Source organism: Pan troglodytes, chromosome 5 (assembly GCF_028858775.2).
Source record: "Pan troglodytes isolate AG18354 chromosome 5, NHGRI_mPanTro3-v2.0_pri, whole genome shotgun sequence".
In the NCBI taxonomy this organism is placed as follows: domain Eukaryota; kingdom Metazoa; phylum Chordata; class Mammalia; order Primates; family Hominidae; genus Pan; species Pan troglodytes.
Window position 1 is genome coordinate 50,278,176 of NC_072403.2, and position 17,451 is coordinate 50,295,626.

Genomic DNA, 17,451 nt, shown 5'->3' on the forward strand with positions numbered 1-17,451 from the left:
GCTCTGCATTTTTTTTTTTTTTTTTTTTTTTGAGACGGAGTGTCGCTCTGTCGCCCAGGCTGGAGTGCAGTGGCGCCATCTCGGCTCCCTGCAAGCTCTGCCTCCCGGGTTCACGCCATTCTCCTGCCTCAGCCTCCCAAGTAGCTGGGACTACAGGCACCCGCCACCACACCTGGCAATTTTTTTTGTTTTTTTAGTAGAGACGGGGTTTCACCGTGTTAGCCAGGATGGTCTTGATCTCCTGACCTTGTGATCCGCCCGCCTCAGCCTCCCAAAGTGCTGGGATTACAGGTGTGAGCCACTGCGCCCGGCCGAGCTCTGCATTTTTATTTGTCAGAACTGGCAACTTATAGTGCAGGTGGTACAAAGGAGATAGATTTGAGGACTAAGTAGGAGGTCAAGGTGGTGAGACTCTGGGATGACTTGGGAATGGGTGGGGTAAAAATATACGAGAAGGAGAAATGGCAACTGGATGGATGATGGTGTAGTTGCCAGGGCCATCTGGACCTCATGTAGCATCTTTGTACAACTAGAGAATGATGCCCTCTTGGTGGACACAGCCCTGTGGATGCACAGCTTAGTGTGCAAGCTGGATTTAAATCCCCATGTCCTTGTTGTGCAGTGAACTTCTTACACAACCATACGCAGCAGCCTTGTGCTATTTGCTGAAATGAGGCATGCTGGGGAAGTACAGTTTTTTTGGGAGGAGGTCAATGTTGGGCAATTTGACATTGAGGAACTTGTGACACTGGTGGAACTATCTAGGGTGTAGTCGGGCATATAAATCTGGGGTCTGGATATATGCATGTGAAAAATAAAGTCCCCTGTGAGACATGTATATTCTAAGCCTGTGACATGTAGATGCAGGGGCTAGATATAAATTACACAATTGGAATATCCATCCCAAACTGAGCAATGAGCTCAAAAAGACCCTCAAACCTCAGGGCCTGAGCAAAAGCAAATTCTCCTTGGGATCATTTCTCCACTTCAGGGCACAGGGGACTCCCTAGAGAACACCCACAAAGGTGAACCCCTGAGAAAGAACTATAAAACCACAATTGGTTCCACCACAAGGAATTGTCAATGGATGAAACTCAAGCCAATTTAGGTGATGTTTTCAGCAATACAACATGAATTATCAGGATTTAGGATGCTTGGAAATCATTTTGTAGCAACTTGACACCAGGACATTAGCTTTTCCCAATGCTGGTTGAGGAATTTCTAAATGGGAAGGAGGGGCTTATGGATGGCAATCTGGTGGATGGGTTGGGGCTAGAGGACCTGTCTTGAAATGATATCATCATGCAATGCATAACGACATTTTGATCAACTCTAAACTGCATATATGATGGTGGTCCCATAAGATTATAATTCCATATTTTTACTGTATCTTTTCTTTATTTTTTATTGTTTTGCAGATGTCTTTTAACAATTATTAGAAGACATTTTACTGATAAATGTTTTTACTGTACCTTTTCTGTATTTAGATACACAAATGCCATTGTGTTACAATTGCCTATGGTATTCAGTACAGTAACATACTGTACAGGTTTGTAGCCTAGGAGCAAAGGGTTATATATACCATATGGCCTAGGTGTGTAATAGACTACTGCATCTAGATTTGGTGTGAGTACATTCTGTGATGTTCTCACAACAGTGAAATCGCCTAACGATGCGTTTCTCAGAACGTATCCCTGTCATTGACACATGACTGCATTTGCAAAGCAGGACAGTATTTTTATTTAAATTATTATGCATGTTTATTTGGGGAGATGACGAAGATTGTGAGAGTCATTAATCCTGCCTCTAAACTATGCCTTGCTGTTGCCATAGGCTTTTGCCCCTAATTTTAGCCCTTTCCTGCATAGTTTCTTGGTGGTGAAAAAACTGGATGAAAGGGAAACTAGAATTTTGATTGCATTCTCTGCTAAGTAAATGTCAATCCATTCAGAACCAGCTACCCAGAGACGGGTGAGGGGTAGGGAAATGGGGACCATGCAACCTAAAAATCCTCCTGCTAACATCTCTGGTTCCCCTTTGTAAGTCGGATGGACTTCTAACCTCTTTTTCCTGAGCCAGAGTTTCCCAAATTGTGTTTCCTGAGTGTCAATGGATATATAACAAAAAAGGTTTTTAGGGTTAAATTAGTTTGGAAATGCTATATAGCAAGTCCTCATTTTTATCACTGTTAGGTTTTTGGAAACTGCAACTTTAAGCAAAAGGATGTGTCATGTAATCAATTTTACCATAGGCTAATTGATATAAACAAGAGTTAAGTTTCTATGGCATATTTCTGGTCACAAAACATCAACGAACTTCTAAACAAAGACCAAAACACTTCTAATATTAAACATTGAAATAAGTGTAAGCTATGCATACATTTAAGAAAGATTAGGCTGGGCACGGTGGCTCATACCTGTAATTTCAGCACCTTGGGAGGTCAAGGAGGGCAGATCACTTGAGCTCAGGAGTTTGAGACCAGCCTGGGCAACATGGTGAAACCCCATCTCTACAAAAAAATACAAAACTTAGCCAGGCATGGGGGTGCACGCCTGTAGTCCCAGCTACTCAGGAGGCTGAAGTTGGAAGATTGCTTGAGCCAGTGGGGTGGGGGTCAAGGCTGCAGTGACCCGAGACTGTGGCACTGCACTCCAGCCTGCACAGAGTGAGACTTTGTCTCAAAGAAAAGAAAATAAAGATTAATAAAAACAAGATATGTACTCCCGCTTATTCCAGTTCAGGGTTACAGGTGGCCGGAGCCTATCCTGGCACAAGGCAGGAATCAGCTCTGGACAGCACACAGGACACCATCCCATTGCAGGGCACACTCACACACCCCGACACTCACTCAGACTGCAGGCTTGCAAATGAACCTCACCTGCACAGCTTTGGGATGTGGGAGGAAACCAGGGTATCTGGAAGAAACCCACACAGACAGTGGCCCTGGCCTCAAGCGGATTTTTTTTTTTTTTTTTGAGATGAGGTCTCGCCCAGGGTGGAGTGCAGTGGTGTGATCATGGCTCACTGCAGCCTCGACCACCCAGGCTCAAGTGATCCTCCCATCTCAGCCTCATGGGTAGCTGGGATCACAGGTGTGCACCACCATGCCCAGCTAATTTTTAATATTTTTGTAGGGATGGGGTCTCACTATGTTGCTCAGGCTGGTCTCAAACTCCTGGGCTCAAGCAATCCTCCTGCCTTGGCCTCCCAGAGTGTTGGAATTACGGGCATGAGCCACCATGCCTGGACTCATCAATGTGATCATGAAACGATCTTGCACAAAATGATGTTATTCAAGGATCTGCTGTATTAACAAAGGAGTGTATTAGCTTCCTAGGGCTGCCACAGCAAAGCACAATAAACTAAGTGGCTTAAAACAAGAGAAATGTATTCTCTTACAGTTCTGGAGGCTGGGAGTCCAAAATCAAAGTGTCAGCAGGGCTGGCTCCTTCTTGGGGCTCAGAGGGAGAATGTGTTCCATGCCTTCTCCTGGCTTCTGGTGGCTGCCAGAATCCTTGGCATTCCTTGGCTTGGAGCTGCATCACTCCAATCTCTGCCTCTTTCTTCCCATGATATTCCCCCTGTGTGTCTGTATCTTTTTTCTTCTCCACTTATAAAGACACTACTCATTGGATTTAGAGACAACCTACTCCAGTATGATCTCATTTTAACTTGATGACATCTGCAAAGACTCTATTTCCAAATAAGGTCACATTTACAGGTAGCAGGGCTTAGGACTTGAACATATCTACTTGGGGGGAATACAATTCAACTCTCAACACGGAGAAACAGATTTTTTCATCTGACAGCTTCTTACAGGCTTTAATTTGTGACTCTGCAAGAGGGGAGGACATAAAAACCATGTTTTTTTTATTTTTTGTTTTTTTTTAAATGGAGTATTTTATGTAACTGGTGTTCTAAGGAACATGTTTGGGGAAAAATGCCTTGGGTGAGTGAGGAGACTATTTAGCAGTGGCCACTCACTTTACCAAAGATTCACAGTGACTGACCATATAGTCTGGTTGCCTAACGATAGATGCTTCTTATGGCTGTCCCTCAAGAGATTGTTGGCAGTCCCTGTGGCCTCTTTGTAAGGGTTCCCATACCTGGCTGGTGAGGCTGCAGTAGTATGGTGGGGGAGGCTGGCCAAGCAGGCCATCCTGGAGGACAGTGTGTTTGTGTTCTGATGTTTGTGGCTACAGTGCTCTGGTTTCAGACATCCTGGAACTTCCATGATGTTGCATTTTTCCGAATTCTGAAAGGGAATATACAATCTGCATGTTCAAAGGTGAAATGAGGGACAGTTGACAGGGCTGTTTTACCTGGATGAGTAAGTTGTACAATGCATGTCTCTAGGGGTGGAATTCACATAGTGGAGATGGTAGATCCAATTTTCTTGTAATAGAGTGTCCTGTTCTCAGAACACCAGTATTTTGTGACAATTTTCCAGCAGGTGGCATAAAGTGTCTTGAGGAAGGGGCACCTTTTTCTAGTTCTCACAAAGGTAACATATGGTAAAGAGGTGGCCCTGAGTGGGAGGGAGAAGCCTTCATCAACTCTTGGAATGTGAGATCTGAAAGGCCTCTGACAGAGTATTGGTCCATCTCTGGAATTGTTAGGACTCTTCCTTACAAATAACAGAAACCCAATTCCAAGTGGCTAACACAAATAGGAAACTAATAATCAGAATGCAAGGACAGGAATGCAGCTGGGACTCAGGAACATGCTGGATCCAGGTACTCTGACATGGTCAGGACTTACATCTCTCTCTTTACCTGCTTTTTTCCCTTAGTCCAAAACATGGTGGTAGACAACTCCTGGGTGTCACGTGTTGGATGTTCAGCAGTCAGTAGAGACTGACCTCCTCTATGCTCCAGTGTTAAAATCTCGAAGACCTAGTATTTGATAGCACAACAGGGTGACTATAGTAAAAAATAATTTAATTGTACATTTAAATTAACTAAAAGATTATAATTGGATTGTTTGTAAAACAAAAGATAAACACTTGAGATGATGGATACCCCATTTATCCTGATGTGATTATTATGTGTTGTATGCCAGTATCAAAATATCTCATGTACCCCATAAATATGTGTGTACTATGTACCCACAAAAATTAAATATAACAAATTAAAAAAAAACCGCCCCATTACAGGAGAGGTCCAAATGAAAACATTTTGTTTGAGTTTAACTGGCCACAGGTCCAGTGGTTTCTTATCCACCACGCAGTGGGTAAACAGCTCAAGGGCGGGCTGCCCGCCAGCATAAACCTTTGAGTGGCAAACACTACCAGGGTGGCCATGGAAAATGCCCTCTTGCTGACCATAATTGCACAGAATGTGTGTAAATAAAAGCTAAAAGGAAAAAGAAAATTCTGTAGCTCTTCCAGAAGAGGCAAACGGAGAAATGAAGAAATATAAAGAGATAGGCACTATATAAATACTAAGTACTATAAATAGGGCATTTCCCAACCCACTAAATATTTTGATATTTTCCAGGGATGGAGCCAGAGATGTTCTGGAAGGATGAAGGAGACTGCATGAGTAATTGGGGTGGGGTAGCAGAGAGTTTGCCAATCCCTACCTCACTGGGTTTTAGATATGTTTCAGTTAATCTGCCTCTTCATTTATGAGGCGGGTATTGTTAGCTCCACTTTTCAGATGAGGATACTGAGATTCAGTAAGGTTATTACCCAAACTTATGAGAAAGCCAAGATTTCACAATATTTCAACCCAACTCGACTTTGTCTAATACCAGTGCGTACCAATGGCATTATTAATCCAGACTGGGCGATGAATTAAAAACTCTGACGTGACGTTTCTGCAGGTTTCTGGAACAAGCCTGGATCACCTGGGGACGGGGTGAAGTTGGCGTTGCCCTCCTTGCAGTAATAGCTGCTATTGTTTTGCAGCAGTTATTATGGATCAGATACTGTGCTGGGTCTATGATCTCATTTAGTCCTTACGACAATCCTGTGAGGTTGGCATTACTCTGATCTCTATTCTACAGGTTAGGAAACTGAGCCTTAAATAAACTACTGGCTTTTCCTGAGTATTCTGTGAATAAATTCCTATTTCTGAAATACTTAAAAGGGCTAGATTAATAAATTAACAAAGCCTTCTTCGGAGCAACTGTGCTGAAATTCCGTACGCGTGACGTTCCCACCCTCTGCCACTCGGTGACGTCACGATCAATCCCACCACTAAGTTCCCAGCCAAGCGCTACCGCCGCTATCTCGCGAGAGCCGTAGTTTCTTCCATTCTGTTTTGGACATGCGCGGGGCGTAAGGCGCTTTGGCCAGAGTGGTTTGATGGTTTTGTGTCAGTCTTCCTACAGCTGAGCTTCCACAAGACACTTTTTCCCTTTCAGCCACCCAAGATCTCGCGAGACTTGCTATTCTGCGCCCCCTCCCACCTTGCGCATGCGCAGATCTTCAAAGCAGAAGGTCGCGCTTGGAGGAAGTGGCGGCTTTGAGTCCGGTGGCCCAAGCGCTGTTACTACTTCTCTGAAGCTCCTCTCGGCTGCTTGCCGAGACACCCTGCCGCCAAGATGCCTCGAATTATGATCAAGGGGGGCGTATGGAGGAATACCGAGGTAAGTCTCCTTTTCCCGCCGTCCGCTGCCCTCCGCTCCCTCTAGCAGCTTGTGCGCACGCGCGCGGAGGTCGGGGAGGCGACGAGGAGACCCTGTGGGGTCTGCGTGGAGGGCAGCCCGGGGGCTGACCCTCGGGGCCCTTTCCGTGTGTCCGGCCCCGTGTTGTGCGAGCGCCAGTAGGACAGGGACCGTGATGTCACCACCTGGCTACTCAGCTCCAAGCTCACTTGTTAGGCCCTGAGTGAACATTTGTTGACTTGAATACGCCCCCTCCCACCCCCACCCCGGCCCCAGGAGGAACTCAGAGTTCCAACTCAGCCAGAGTTGGTCCCCCGGGGCACCATCCACTCTTAGTCCAGGCACCACGACTCTGTCTCATACTCAGAAATAAAGAAGTTGCCGTGGCCACAACTTTGTGTCTTCATTGACTTCCTTGCAGAGGGGAAGCAGTTTGAGTGCCAGGTTCAGAGAGCCCGTTTATGCCCGCATCTCTCTGGTTATCTGTTATCAGGGCATAACCTGTCTGCCATCTCGACAGATCCCAAGGTCTATCTCTTTCTGTCACTGCCTTTGCCTAGATAGAAGCCAGAAAGGAAAAACTGGCCTAGGATAGTCTCTGTTTCCAGAAACGTAGTGGATAGTGCCATTGGTGAGCCAAAGGGCAGTAGAGTGGGAGTGAAATAGAAATTAGATTTTAGTGCGTTTTGTGTTCAGAGTGTACCGAATTTATCAGTTTCTGGAGCACATCATATCTTTTCATGCTCTGTGTCTTTTTTTCGTTACATTTTATGGCTTCTTTTTTTTATTTTTTATTTTTTTTTACATCTTTTGCCTTCCTAGCGCTTGACATCTTTCTGATCATCCTTCAAACCTAGTTCGGAAACACTTCTTGGAATCTCTGTAAGAATTAGTTGCATCCCCGGTATTCTCATGATACCTTTTTCTTCCGTTTGTTAAAACTTGCTTTGTCTTTTTGTAAGCATCACATCCTCTGTGTGGTACTGGGTAAGTTTCTTAACTTCTGAAAGCCTCAGTTTTCTACTTTTTCTAAATTGGGATAATAATACTTACCTCTCTTGAGGATTACACGAGTTAATACGTTTGGAATATTTAGATCAGAGTAGGGCACATAGTAGCCTCTGAGTAAGAGCTAGTTGCTCTTTCACCTCACCAGACAGCATGGCGAGAGGACCAGATCTTGGTATCCCTAGAACCTAGGACAGTAACCAACATGAAGTAGGTTGCTCGACAGGTGTTTGCAGAATGAATCAAGTAGAGTAGGTATCTGCTGTATCTATTTAATTGAAAATGTGTTTAAGTGTAGTTGTACTGCAACCAAGTTACAAAAAAGACAATGAAAACTGCCTCAGCTTCCACCGAGGGAACCAGACTGTTTAAATTGGAGAAGAGATGACTTCTGAGGGAGAGACAGATATAAAATCAAGTAACAGTAGGATTCCTATGCAGTGGTCAAAGCTCTGCAGTCTTTTTAAAAAGTATCTTTGATCATGGGAGATGTAGCGGATGGAGTGGGGTATCTCAAGAGGCACGTACCTCAAATCCAATGTGGGAAAAAAAGCCTAGAAGTAAAATCGCCTAAGTGCATGCATCTATGGCTCCATGAACTTTTTGTCTTTGGCTTGGCTTGCCAGGCTTCCTTGAGGTTGGTGCATTCCACATGGCGATGGGTGCCCTGGTGAAATGGTATCTAGAGACGGGGGGAAATTGGAAGGAGAGCTGACTAGTGGGGTTGGGGTAGAAATATGTAATTCTTAGGTTAGACCTGAGATGTGGATTCTTGGGTCATAGTTGGGGTTAAGGGGCTGGAGGGGAAATGCCATGTATAAACTTGAGACAGGAGGCTTGGATTGGAGAATATATTCACCAGAGTCCCAACTTGCTTCTTGAGGCCTGGATATGTCCTGTTTGATAAGACCTTTCCCCAAGGGAAAGGTAGATGTTTCAAGGTAGATGTTCAGGAAGTGTTTTTTGAGTGAGTGTATAAATGAATGAGTTATACCTTTTTGTTGTTGTTGTGTTTTTTAGTTATCCTTTTTGAAGAGAAGGACAGCCACACGTTGAAGAATACTTTTTCTTAATTTTTGTCATAAAGTAGGGTTTCTCAGATTGGGCTGTTCCCACTCCCAATTTATTGGAGAGTGTGGTGTAAGGGTGGGTAGCTGTCTTTCTAAGGGATTTCTTCTTAATTTCTCAATTCTTGGTTGCTGTTATTGTAGTTAATGAGGTTTTCATCCTTAGTCTTTTAACCTAGGGGGTGTGTATGTGCATGTTATGTGTCTCTTTCTCCAATAGCCCTATCAGAGTTAATTTAAATTTTGTCTTTTCCCACTTGGAGTTTTGTGACTGAATGTACTCTTTGGCAATTTTTTTTAGGATGAAATTCTGAAAGCAGCGGTAATGAAATATGGGAAAAATCAGTGGTCTAGGATTGCCTCATTGCTGCATAGAAAATCAGCAAAGCAGTGCAAAGCCAGATGGTATGTATCAGTTTAATAAGTGGAAAACAGAAAAGGAGCTTAATTATGATGATGGAAAATGTCAACTCTGTGAACCTTATCAAAGAAAGCAGACATTGTAATATAACAAGGCATGGAGTGGGAGATGGAAGTTGGGTGTTTGACTTAGCTGTTACTTGCTTCCTGTGTGATCTTAGGCAAGCCATTTTTCTATCCCTCTACCCTGCCCTTGTTTTCTCCCACTTAGGGATAATAATACTTGGTCCTGACTGATAGAGATGTGAGTTGTCATCTAAATGGGTTAATGTATTTGAGAGTGCTTTGTGAAGCATACAAAGTCTACTTTCAGGGACAGATGAGCCCCAGCTTGTAAATTAATTGTGTTCTAAAAGTGCATAAGTTAGCTGTTTTAGAAATTACTTGCTCAAAGAAATAAATGATAAATAATGGCTAATTTTCTAAGTAAGCCTACAGTAGTTGAGTTTCCTCATAATACAGTTGAAATATTATATATTTTATAGTTAATATGTTATATATTATATATTAAACATATTTAATATGTTATATATTATATATTAAACATATTTAATATGTTATATATTATATATAAAACATACTTAATATGTTATATATTATATATAAAACATACTTAATATGTTATATATTATATATATAAAACATACTTAATATGTTATATATTATATATATTAAACATATTTAATATGTTATATATTATATATATTAAACATATTTAATATGTTATATATATTAAAACATATAAGTCAACTCTGAACCTGTGGTGTCACTTCTTTTTTATTTTTATTTTTTGGGACGGAGTCTTGCTCTGTTGCCCAGGCTGGAGTGCAGTGGCGTGATCTCGGCTCACTGCAAGCTTCGCCTCCCGGGTTCACGCCATTCTTCAGCCATAGCCTCCCGAGTAGCTGGGACTACAGGCTTCTGCCACCATTCCCGGCTAATTTTTTGTATTTTTAGTAGAGACGGAGTTTTGCCATGTTAGCCAGGATGGTCTCGATCTCCTGACCTCGGGATCCATCCACCTCGGCCTCCCAGAGTGCTGGGATTACAGGCGTGAGCCACCGCGCTCGGCTGGTGTCACCTCTTAAATCATAGGGTAGTGGACACGTGAAGCTATTTAGGGTGTTCTTGGCATGAGTTATTTAGCACCATCCCCAAGTCATGTGGCATTAGGAAAATACTTTGGATTGTGTAAGAATGACCTAATTTCCTAGGCACTTGGTTAGGGGAAAGGATCAGAATGTAGAAATTGGCCAGGCATGGTGGCTCACATCTGTAAGCCTAGCACTTCGGGAGGCCAAGGCTGGGATCACCTGAGGTCAGGAGTTCGAGACCAGCCTGGCCAACATGGTGAAAACCCCGTCTCTTCTAAAAGTACAAAAATTAGCCAGGCATGGTGGCTACTTGGGAGGCTGAGGTGGGAGGATCGGTTGAACCCAGGAGGTGGAGGTTGCAGTGAGCTGAGATGGTGCCACTGCACTCCAGCCTGGGCGACAGAGTGAGGCTTTTTGAATGTAGAAGTTGGCTGTTAAGAGGAAGATGATTTTTAGGCTGAAGAAATCGTTCTGATTTCCGTTTGTCTTAGTGGTACCAGTTCCTGCTCTCATATTTGGTAGGACTTAAGTCCTGTTTGCCTGCCTGTCATCCAGCTAAGTAGACTGGATGGAAAAGGTGGGCTGGGTGGGGAATTAGGAAAGACAGAGGGGATGTCATAGTAGTTTTACTTAAATTTTAAAACATATCAAATGAAAGGTTATGGTGAATTTAATGAGTGTAAGTCAAATGCTTAAAGAAATAAGCCATGGTGTGAGAATCAAAGCATGAGAAAATAGTATGAAAACTGGAAACACTGTAAGAAACGTGATTTTGTATTGTCTTCCAAATATTTCAAAATTTCTAGAAAAGCGTAAATAAATAAAAACATGATAGATGAGAAAGAAGGCATATGATCATGATTCAGTGAAGTAACCTTTTTTAACCATTACTAATCTTGCATAATTAAAATAAAATAGAATGTGATGAGATGGGGAATATTGACTGGGGTAGGTGTAACCACACAGCAAATATTCTGTTGTCAAAAAGAACAGTTTTTGTAATTGAAGGATGAGAGCACAAGTCAGTGTATCCATTGTGCAAATTGGATATTTATGCCAGGTAACTGATTAATATATAAAATGATCTATTTTTAATAGGTATGAATGGCTGGATCCAAGCATTAAGAAGACAGAATGGTCCAGAGAAGAAGAGGAAAAACTCTTGCACTTGGCCAAGTTGATGCCAACTCAGTGGAGGACCATTGCTCCAATCATTGGAAGAACAGCGGCCCAGTGCTTAGAACACTATGAATTTCTTCTGTAAGTGAGTCTTCAGAAAGAGCATAGAATATATGTATATGTTCTGAAAGAGGCTGCATAAACTTTGAGTATTTTCTGTCTTTAAACTTTTAATTATGGATGTGAGTAAACCCAAAGCTAAAGCCATTGGATAATATTTTCCAAATCTCAGATGGTTGATCAAAATTATGCCTTCTGTCATATACTTCCTAAAATAATAATTTAAAAGAGTTATACAAGTCATGCATGTTCATCATAGAAAATCTGGGGAAAAAATAGTAAAAGAGCAAATAAAAGTCACCCATAATCACACTGCTAAGAATTAACTACTGGAACATTTTGGTTCTTTACTAATAGTTTTTTTTTTTTTTTTAATTTGTATGGCTGTACTGCATTTGTGATTAGGATCTGTTTGGGTTCTATTTTAGAGTGATTGAAACCAGTCACTGAAATTAGCAAATTTTAATATCATTTCTTTCAGATGAAGTGATAGTAAAAAGACTTTATGTTGTTAAAGCCCATCCATTGGTTTTTTTGGGGGAAAAATATCGTCAGAACTTGGAAATCTGGTAATTTTAACTCTAAATGGTACTGTAGTGTGACTAACTCCTATGGGCTTTTTTCTAGGGATAAAGCTGCCCAAAGAGACAATGAAGAGGAAACAACAGATGATCCACGAAAACTTAAACCTGGAGAAATAGATCCAAATCCAGAAACAAAACCAGCGCGGCCTGATCCAATTGATATGGATGAGGGTAAGTGTATGCCTTGAGGAATTTATTTCTTTGGTAACTGTAAACTCCTTGGGCCTCACTCTTTTAGTTCCTTTCTGAACTCCTCTACTTTAGAATCCCTTTTTTTTTGAGACAAGGTCTTGCTCTGTTACCCAGGCTGGAATGAAGTGGCACAATCATGGTTCACTGCGGTTTTGACCTCCTGGGCTTCAGCAATCCTCCCATCTCAGCCTCCTGAGTAGTTGGGACTACAGGTTTATGCCGCCATACCTGGCTAATTTTTAAATTTTTTTATAGAGATGGGGTCTCCCTGTGTTACCCAGGCTGGTCTCAAACTCCTGGGCTTAAGCTATCCTCCCTTTTCTGCCTCCCAAAGTGTTGAGATTATAGGTGTGAGCCACCATACCTGATCCCCAATTCTGTCAGCAGTGTTCTTATTCTAAGTATCTTTCCAAATATGTCCAGTGTTTTCTGTTATAGAGTAGTTGCTTTTTCTGAACAGCGCCACTTCATCTTCTGTTTCTTCAATTCAGTTAATTAAGTTAATTAAGTGTTACGGGGTGTGGTGGTGTGTGCCTGTAGTGCTAGCTGCTAAGGAAGTTGAGGTGGGTCGATCTCTTTAGCCCAGGAGTTGGAGGCCAGTCTGGGCAACATAACCCCTTGAGCCCAGAAGTTGGAGGCCAGCCTGGGCAGCGTAACGAGACCCTGTCTTTAAAACTGAGTAGTGTAATTCTACTGAGTAGATTTTTCAGAGGCTAGAGGTGAGCCCTTGAAGATCCTGTTTCTCATTCCTATTCCATGGAGAGAGACATCAAGTCAGAATATTGGACCTCAGTCCTCCTATTAATTACTTATTTGACTATAGGCAAGTTATTTATTCTGTGTGAGAAGGCAACCTGTGAGACGGTGATGGAGACTTAACAGTGATTCTGGGAAGCATTGAATCAGGAATTCCACAATAGAAAGTATATGGAATCAACCTAAGTGTCCATTAATGGGTGAATGGATAAAGAAAATGTGGACTGGGCATGGTGGCTCACGCCTGTAATCCCAGCACGTTGGGAGGCTGAGGTGGGCAGATCACTTGAGCCCAGGAGTTCAAGATCAGCCTGGCCAACATGGTGAAACCCTGCCTGTATAAAAAAATACAAAAATTAGCCAGGTGTGGTGGCGCATGCCTGTAGATCCAGCTACTGGGGAGGCTGAGGTGGGAGAATCACTTGAGCCCGGGAGGCTGAGTTTGCCATGAGCTGAGATCAAGCACTGCACTCCAGCCTGGGCAACAGAGCAGGAGCCTGTCTCAAAAAAAAAAAAAAAAAAAAAAAAAAATGGTATACACACACACACACACACACACACACACACACACACACACGAATACTATTTGGTCATAAAAAGCAATGAAATCATGTCACTTGCAGCAACATGGATGACACTAGAAGTCATTATGTTCAGTGAAATAAGCCAGGCACAGAGAGACAAATACTGCATATTCTTCCTCATATGTGGGAGCTAAAAGCATTGATCTCATGGAGTTAGAATAAAGTGATAGATGCCAGAGGCTGGGTATGGTGTGTGGGTGGGAGAGCGGGATTAAGAGAGGTTGGTTAATGGGTACAAACATAGATGGAAAGAAATAAGTTATAATGTTTGATAGCAGAATAGGGTGACTATAGTTAGCAACAGTGTATTACATATTTCAAAGTAGCTGGAAGAGAGGTCTGAAATAAATACTCAAGGTGATGGGTACCCCAGATATCCTGACTTGATCATTACACATTCTATGCATGTAACAAACTCTCACATGTACCCTATAAATATGTAAAGTATGATGTATCAGTTAACAGAATCAGGAATTGGATTTTCAACCCGTGTGTGCCACCTATTAGCTGTTTGACCTTAGACAAGTCATAAAATCTCTCTGAGCTTTGATTCCCTTTCTTGCGAGATGGGGAATACTAATACCTGCTTTACCTTAGCAGGGTTGTTGTGAAGCACTCAGTGAATATTTGTTAAGTTTCTAAAATGTAAAGTTTGAACATAGTGGTTCCCAAAGGCAGGCTGTGGCTAGGCTGGCTGCATCGTTATCACAGGGGGAGCATTTAAAAATAGAAATATCAGGGCTTCTCCTGTATATACTGAGTCAGTACATCTGGGGTGGTGTGGGAGGCACGGGAAGAGCACTGATCTTGGAATCTGAGTATTTTACAAGTTCTCATGTGATTTAGTTGGACAGCCTTGCATAGGAATTGTTCTAAGGCATCAATAGTGGCATGTATTATTCCATTCTATAGAGCCACGAAAAATGTATTGGATGAGAGAAATTGTTCTGAGGGGAAAAAAAAGTATCTAATGATAGCTGTTCTCTCATAATTAAATAGTTTTTACCCTATTTCACAATTTGTGCTGTGCCAGTTAGTTGATGATAATGAAGGATACAATAATTGTAGCCACTGGTTAATGAATGCTTGCGAGATGCTTTACATATTTTGTTTTACTTAGCCCTTCTCAAAATCCTTGTGAAATAGGAATTGTTATTCGAATTTTATAGGGAAACCATGCTTAGGGAGGGTAAGTACGTGACTAAGGTCACATAGCTAGCAAGTGGTGGGCCTGGTTTTTAACCTAGGTTCTTTGACTTCAAAACTCAAGCTGTTTCCATTATGCTACACCATAAAATCAGTATTTTTATGTTTTTTTCTCATTTTGAGCAATAGAGTGTCTCTTACATACCTTGCTTCTAGAGTATGTAAGAACTAAGAAAATACTTAGTTTTTCTTCTTTTAATTTTTGCAGATGAACTTGAGATGCTTTCTGAAGCCAGAGCCCGCTTGGCTAATACTCAGGGAAAGAAGGCCAAGAGGAAAGCAAGAGAGAAACAATTGGAAGAAGCAAGGTATGTGTGGATATAGGAATAAAAAGCAAAGTGTTTTTCTCACATAACAATCAACACAGAATACTTCTGTGACCAGATATGTGTTTTTTTTTTTTTTCCCCTCTCCACCAGCAATCAGGCAATCAATTCTGCAGTGGATAGCTGGGTGTCCTCTAATTCAGTTAACTCTAATACTGTCTACCTGGAGATAGCTCCAGATCTTACAGGTTGAGGACTTAGTCCCACAAGACTGAACCCCAGTTTTGATGCTGACCCTAAACCCCAGGTTATTTTGCTTGTGTTTCTGACCAGCGAGCTGGGTTCCACTGCCCCTTCCTTGGGTTCCATTCATCTGCTAGAGGACTCACAGAACTCAGGGAAACACCCACATTTACAAAGGATATTTTAAAGGATACAAATCAATAGCCCCATGAAGAGATACACAGGGTGAAGCCTGGAAGGGTCCTGAGTGCAGGTGCTTATGTCCCATTGAAGTTGGGATATGCCACCCTCCCAGCAAGTGGGTGTGTTCTTGTTCACCTTTTCGGAAGCCCCCATGTATTTGGCTGCCCACAAGTTCTCCAGACTCTGTCCTTTTGGGTTTTTATGGAGGCTTCATTAAATAGGCAAGATTGATTACATCATTGGCCATTGCTTATCAACTCAACCTTCAGCCCTTCTCCCCTCCCCTGAGGTTGGGGGGTGTGGCTGAAAGTCCCAAGCCCTCTAATCCTGCCGTGGTCTTTCTGGTGACTGCCAGCTATCAGTCAACTCATTAACATGCAGAAAGACACTTTTCACTTGGAAGAGTCCCAGGATTTTAGGAGTTGCATTGTTGGAAACGGATGAAGACCAAATACATTATTTCACAATGTGTGCTTGTCTCCATTCATAGTTCAATAATTAGTCTAGGCATCCTTAGGACCAATAAAACTGCATGATTTATTAACCCTGTTGGGTGAATAATAATTGGAATTGTCCAGTTCCTATTTTGCTAGTATTCTTTACCTTCTTTATTTCTCTGAAACTATGTTGTATTTTTTTCCCCAACCATTTCAGAATATTTATAGAAAACCATATTTTAAAAAAATTTAAGCTATGGCAGAGGTAATGCCCAGTTTATCCAGTATGTTGAGTGTGTTCTGTTGGCATATGAGAGTTTCATTTGTTGTAGCTATTTTGGAGTCAGATGACTGTAGGACACACAAGATTATGTGTCTTTTGTATGACTGCCAATTAGTTACTTTCCTTGATTGGTATTGGGAAGGCACTGGCTGTGAAACAGGAAACTTGGCTGAACAAAGAGGGAATTAATGAGCTTAGAACCAAATTTTAGGCCCTCATAGAAATCTTTATTTAAAAAGTAAATGAATATATATTACACATTGTCTTTCACCCAGGATTTTCTTCACTTTCCCCTTTTTTCCTTTTGGTTAAGTCCATGATTGATATCAGTTCTAATAGCCCAGAAACCAAGATGATGTCACTAAAGGGCAAATCTGGACTGTGTAACAGCTTATTAGCTTCTGAGATTCAGGCCCTAGAATAACCTCCCTGTCCTGTACAGTGCCCCTTGTGGCCCCCAGGTTGGCCTGCTGATTCTTCCTGACCTGATGACCAGCATTATGTTGTAATTAATGGCTTTGAAGTGCCAGGTCCTGGGATGGAGGGTTTTTTAATGTCTGAGGATGCATGTTGGCAGAGCTGGCCAATTGCTAGCCTAGAATAGTTAGCTTATTTGGGGGTATTAGCTGCTGGGGACAGTAAACAGAAACCAAGAGGAGGTACTAACTTTTCCACCATTCTTGGCCACCTCTCTATTCTGTATACTCTTCAGAGTTAAGTACTGTGAGTAAGGTTGAAAAAAAATCACTTTTCCATTTTTATCCATGGTTGTAGGGGACCAAATTTTTAGAGCCCTTTAACCGTGTGGATTGGGCCAGGGACACAGCAAATGCATATGTGAAAAATCTCCAAGTGTGGCTAGCATTGATTGCTTTAAATAAAATTTGCAGATTTTAATTTACCCTGTAATTTCTTGTAGGCATTCTTGTAGAATCTACACATCTTTGTAAGTTATATTCTAACAGGCTGGATTGGCCTCTATGCAAAGTGCAGTGCAGGGCTATTTGCTTTTAAATGTTAAATTACAAATCTACCTTGTAACTTAAAGCAGTTTTTTATTGATTATAAAAGTAACACATTTTTCCTTCTAGTATTGTTAATGTTCTCATTTTGGGACATAGGTAATATAATGCTATATGGCTTGGTTATATTCATTTAGCATTATTGTGTAAAGGTTTTCTAATGTGGATTGAAGTCCTTATTTCCATTATTTAAAGAATGAAATTACTTTAAAATTTGAAATACATTTTTCTAAACTTTTCTCTCTCTCAACATAG

The 17,451-nt window shown here is 41.8% G+C and overlaps 1 protein-coding gene across 2 annotated transcripts in view; it reads left to right on the forward strand.

The window, feature by feature from the left end:
• Positions 1-6,240: 6,240 nt before the first annotated feature.
• Positions 6,241-17,451, forward strand: part of CDC5L (cell division cycle 5 like) — a 62,982-nt gene continuing 51,771 nt past the window's right edge. For both annotated transcript variants that reach the window (XR_010158026.1, XM_016955627.4), the window contains exons 1-5: positions 6,241-6,594; positions 8,989-9,092; positions 11,300-11,461; positions 12,068-12,195; positions 14,971-15,070. Coding sequence is in view for 1 of the 2 variants with exons in the window: in XM_016955627.4 (XP_016811116.1) it covers positions 6,550-6,594; positions 8,989-9,092; positions 11,300-11,461; positions 12,068-12,195; positions 14,971-15,070 (539 nt within the window). In the remaining variant the exon portion in view is untranslated. The remainder of the gene's footprint in view (positions 6,595-8,988; positions 9,093-11,299; positions 11,462-12,067; positions 12,196-14,970; positions 15,071-17,451) is intronic.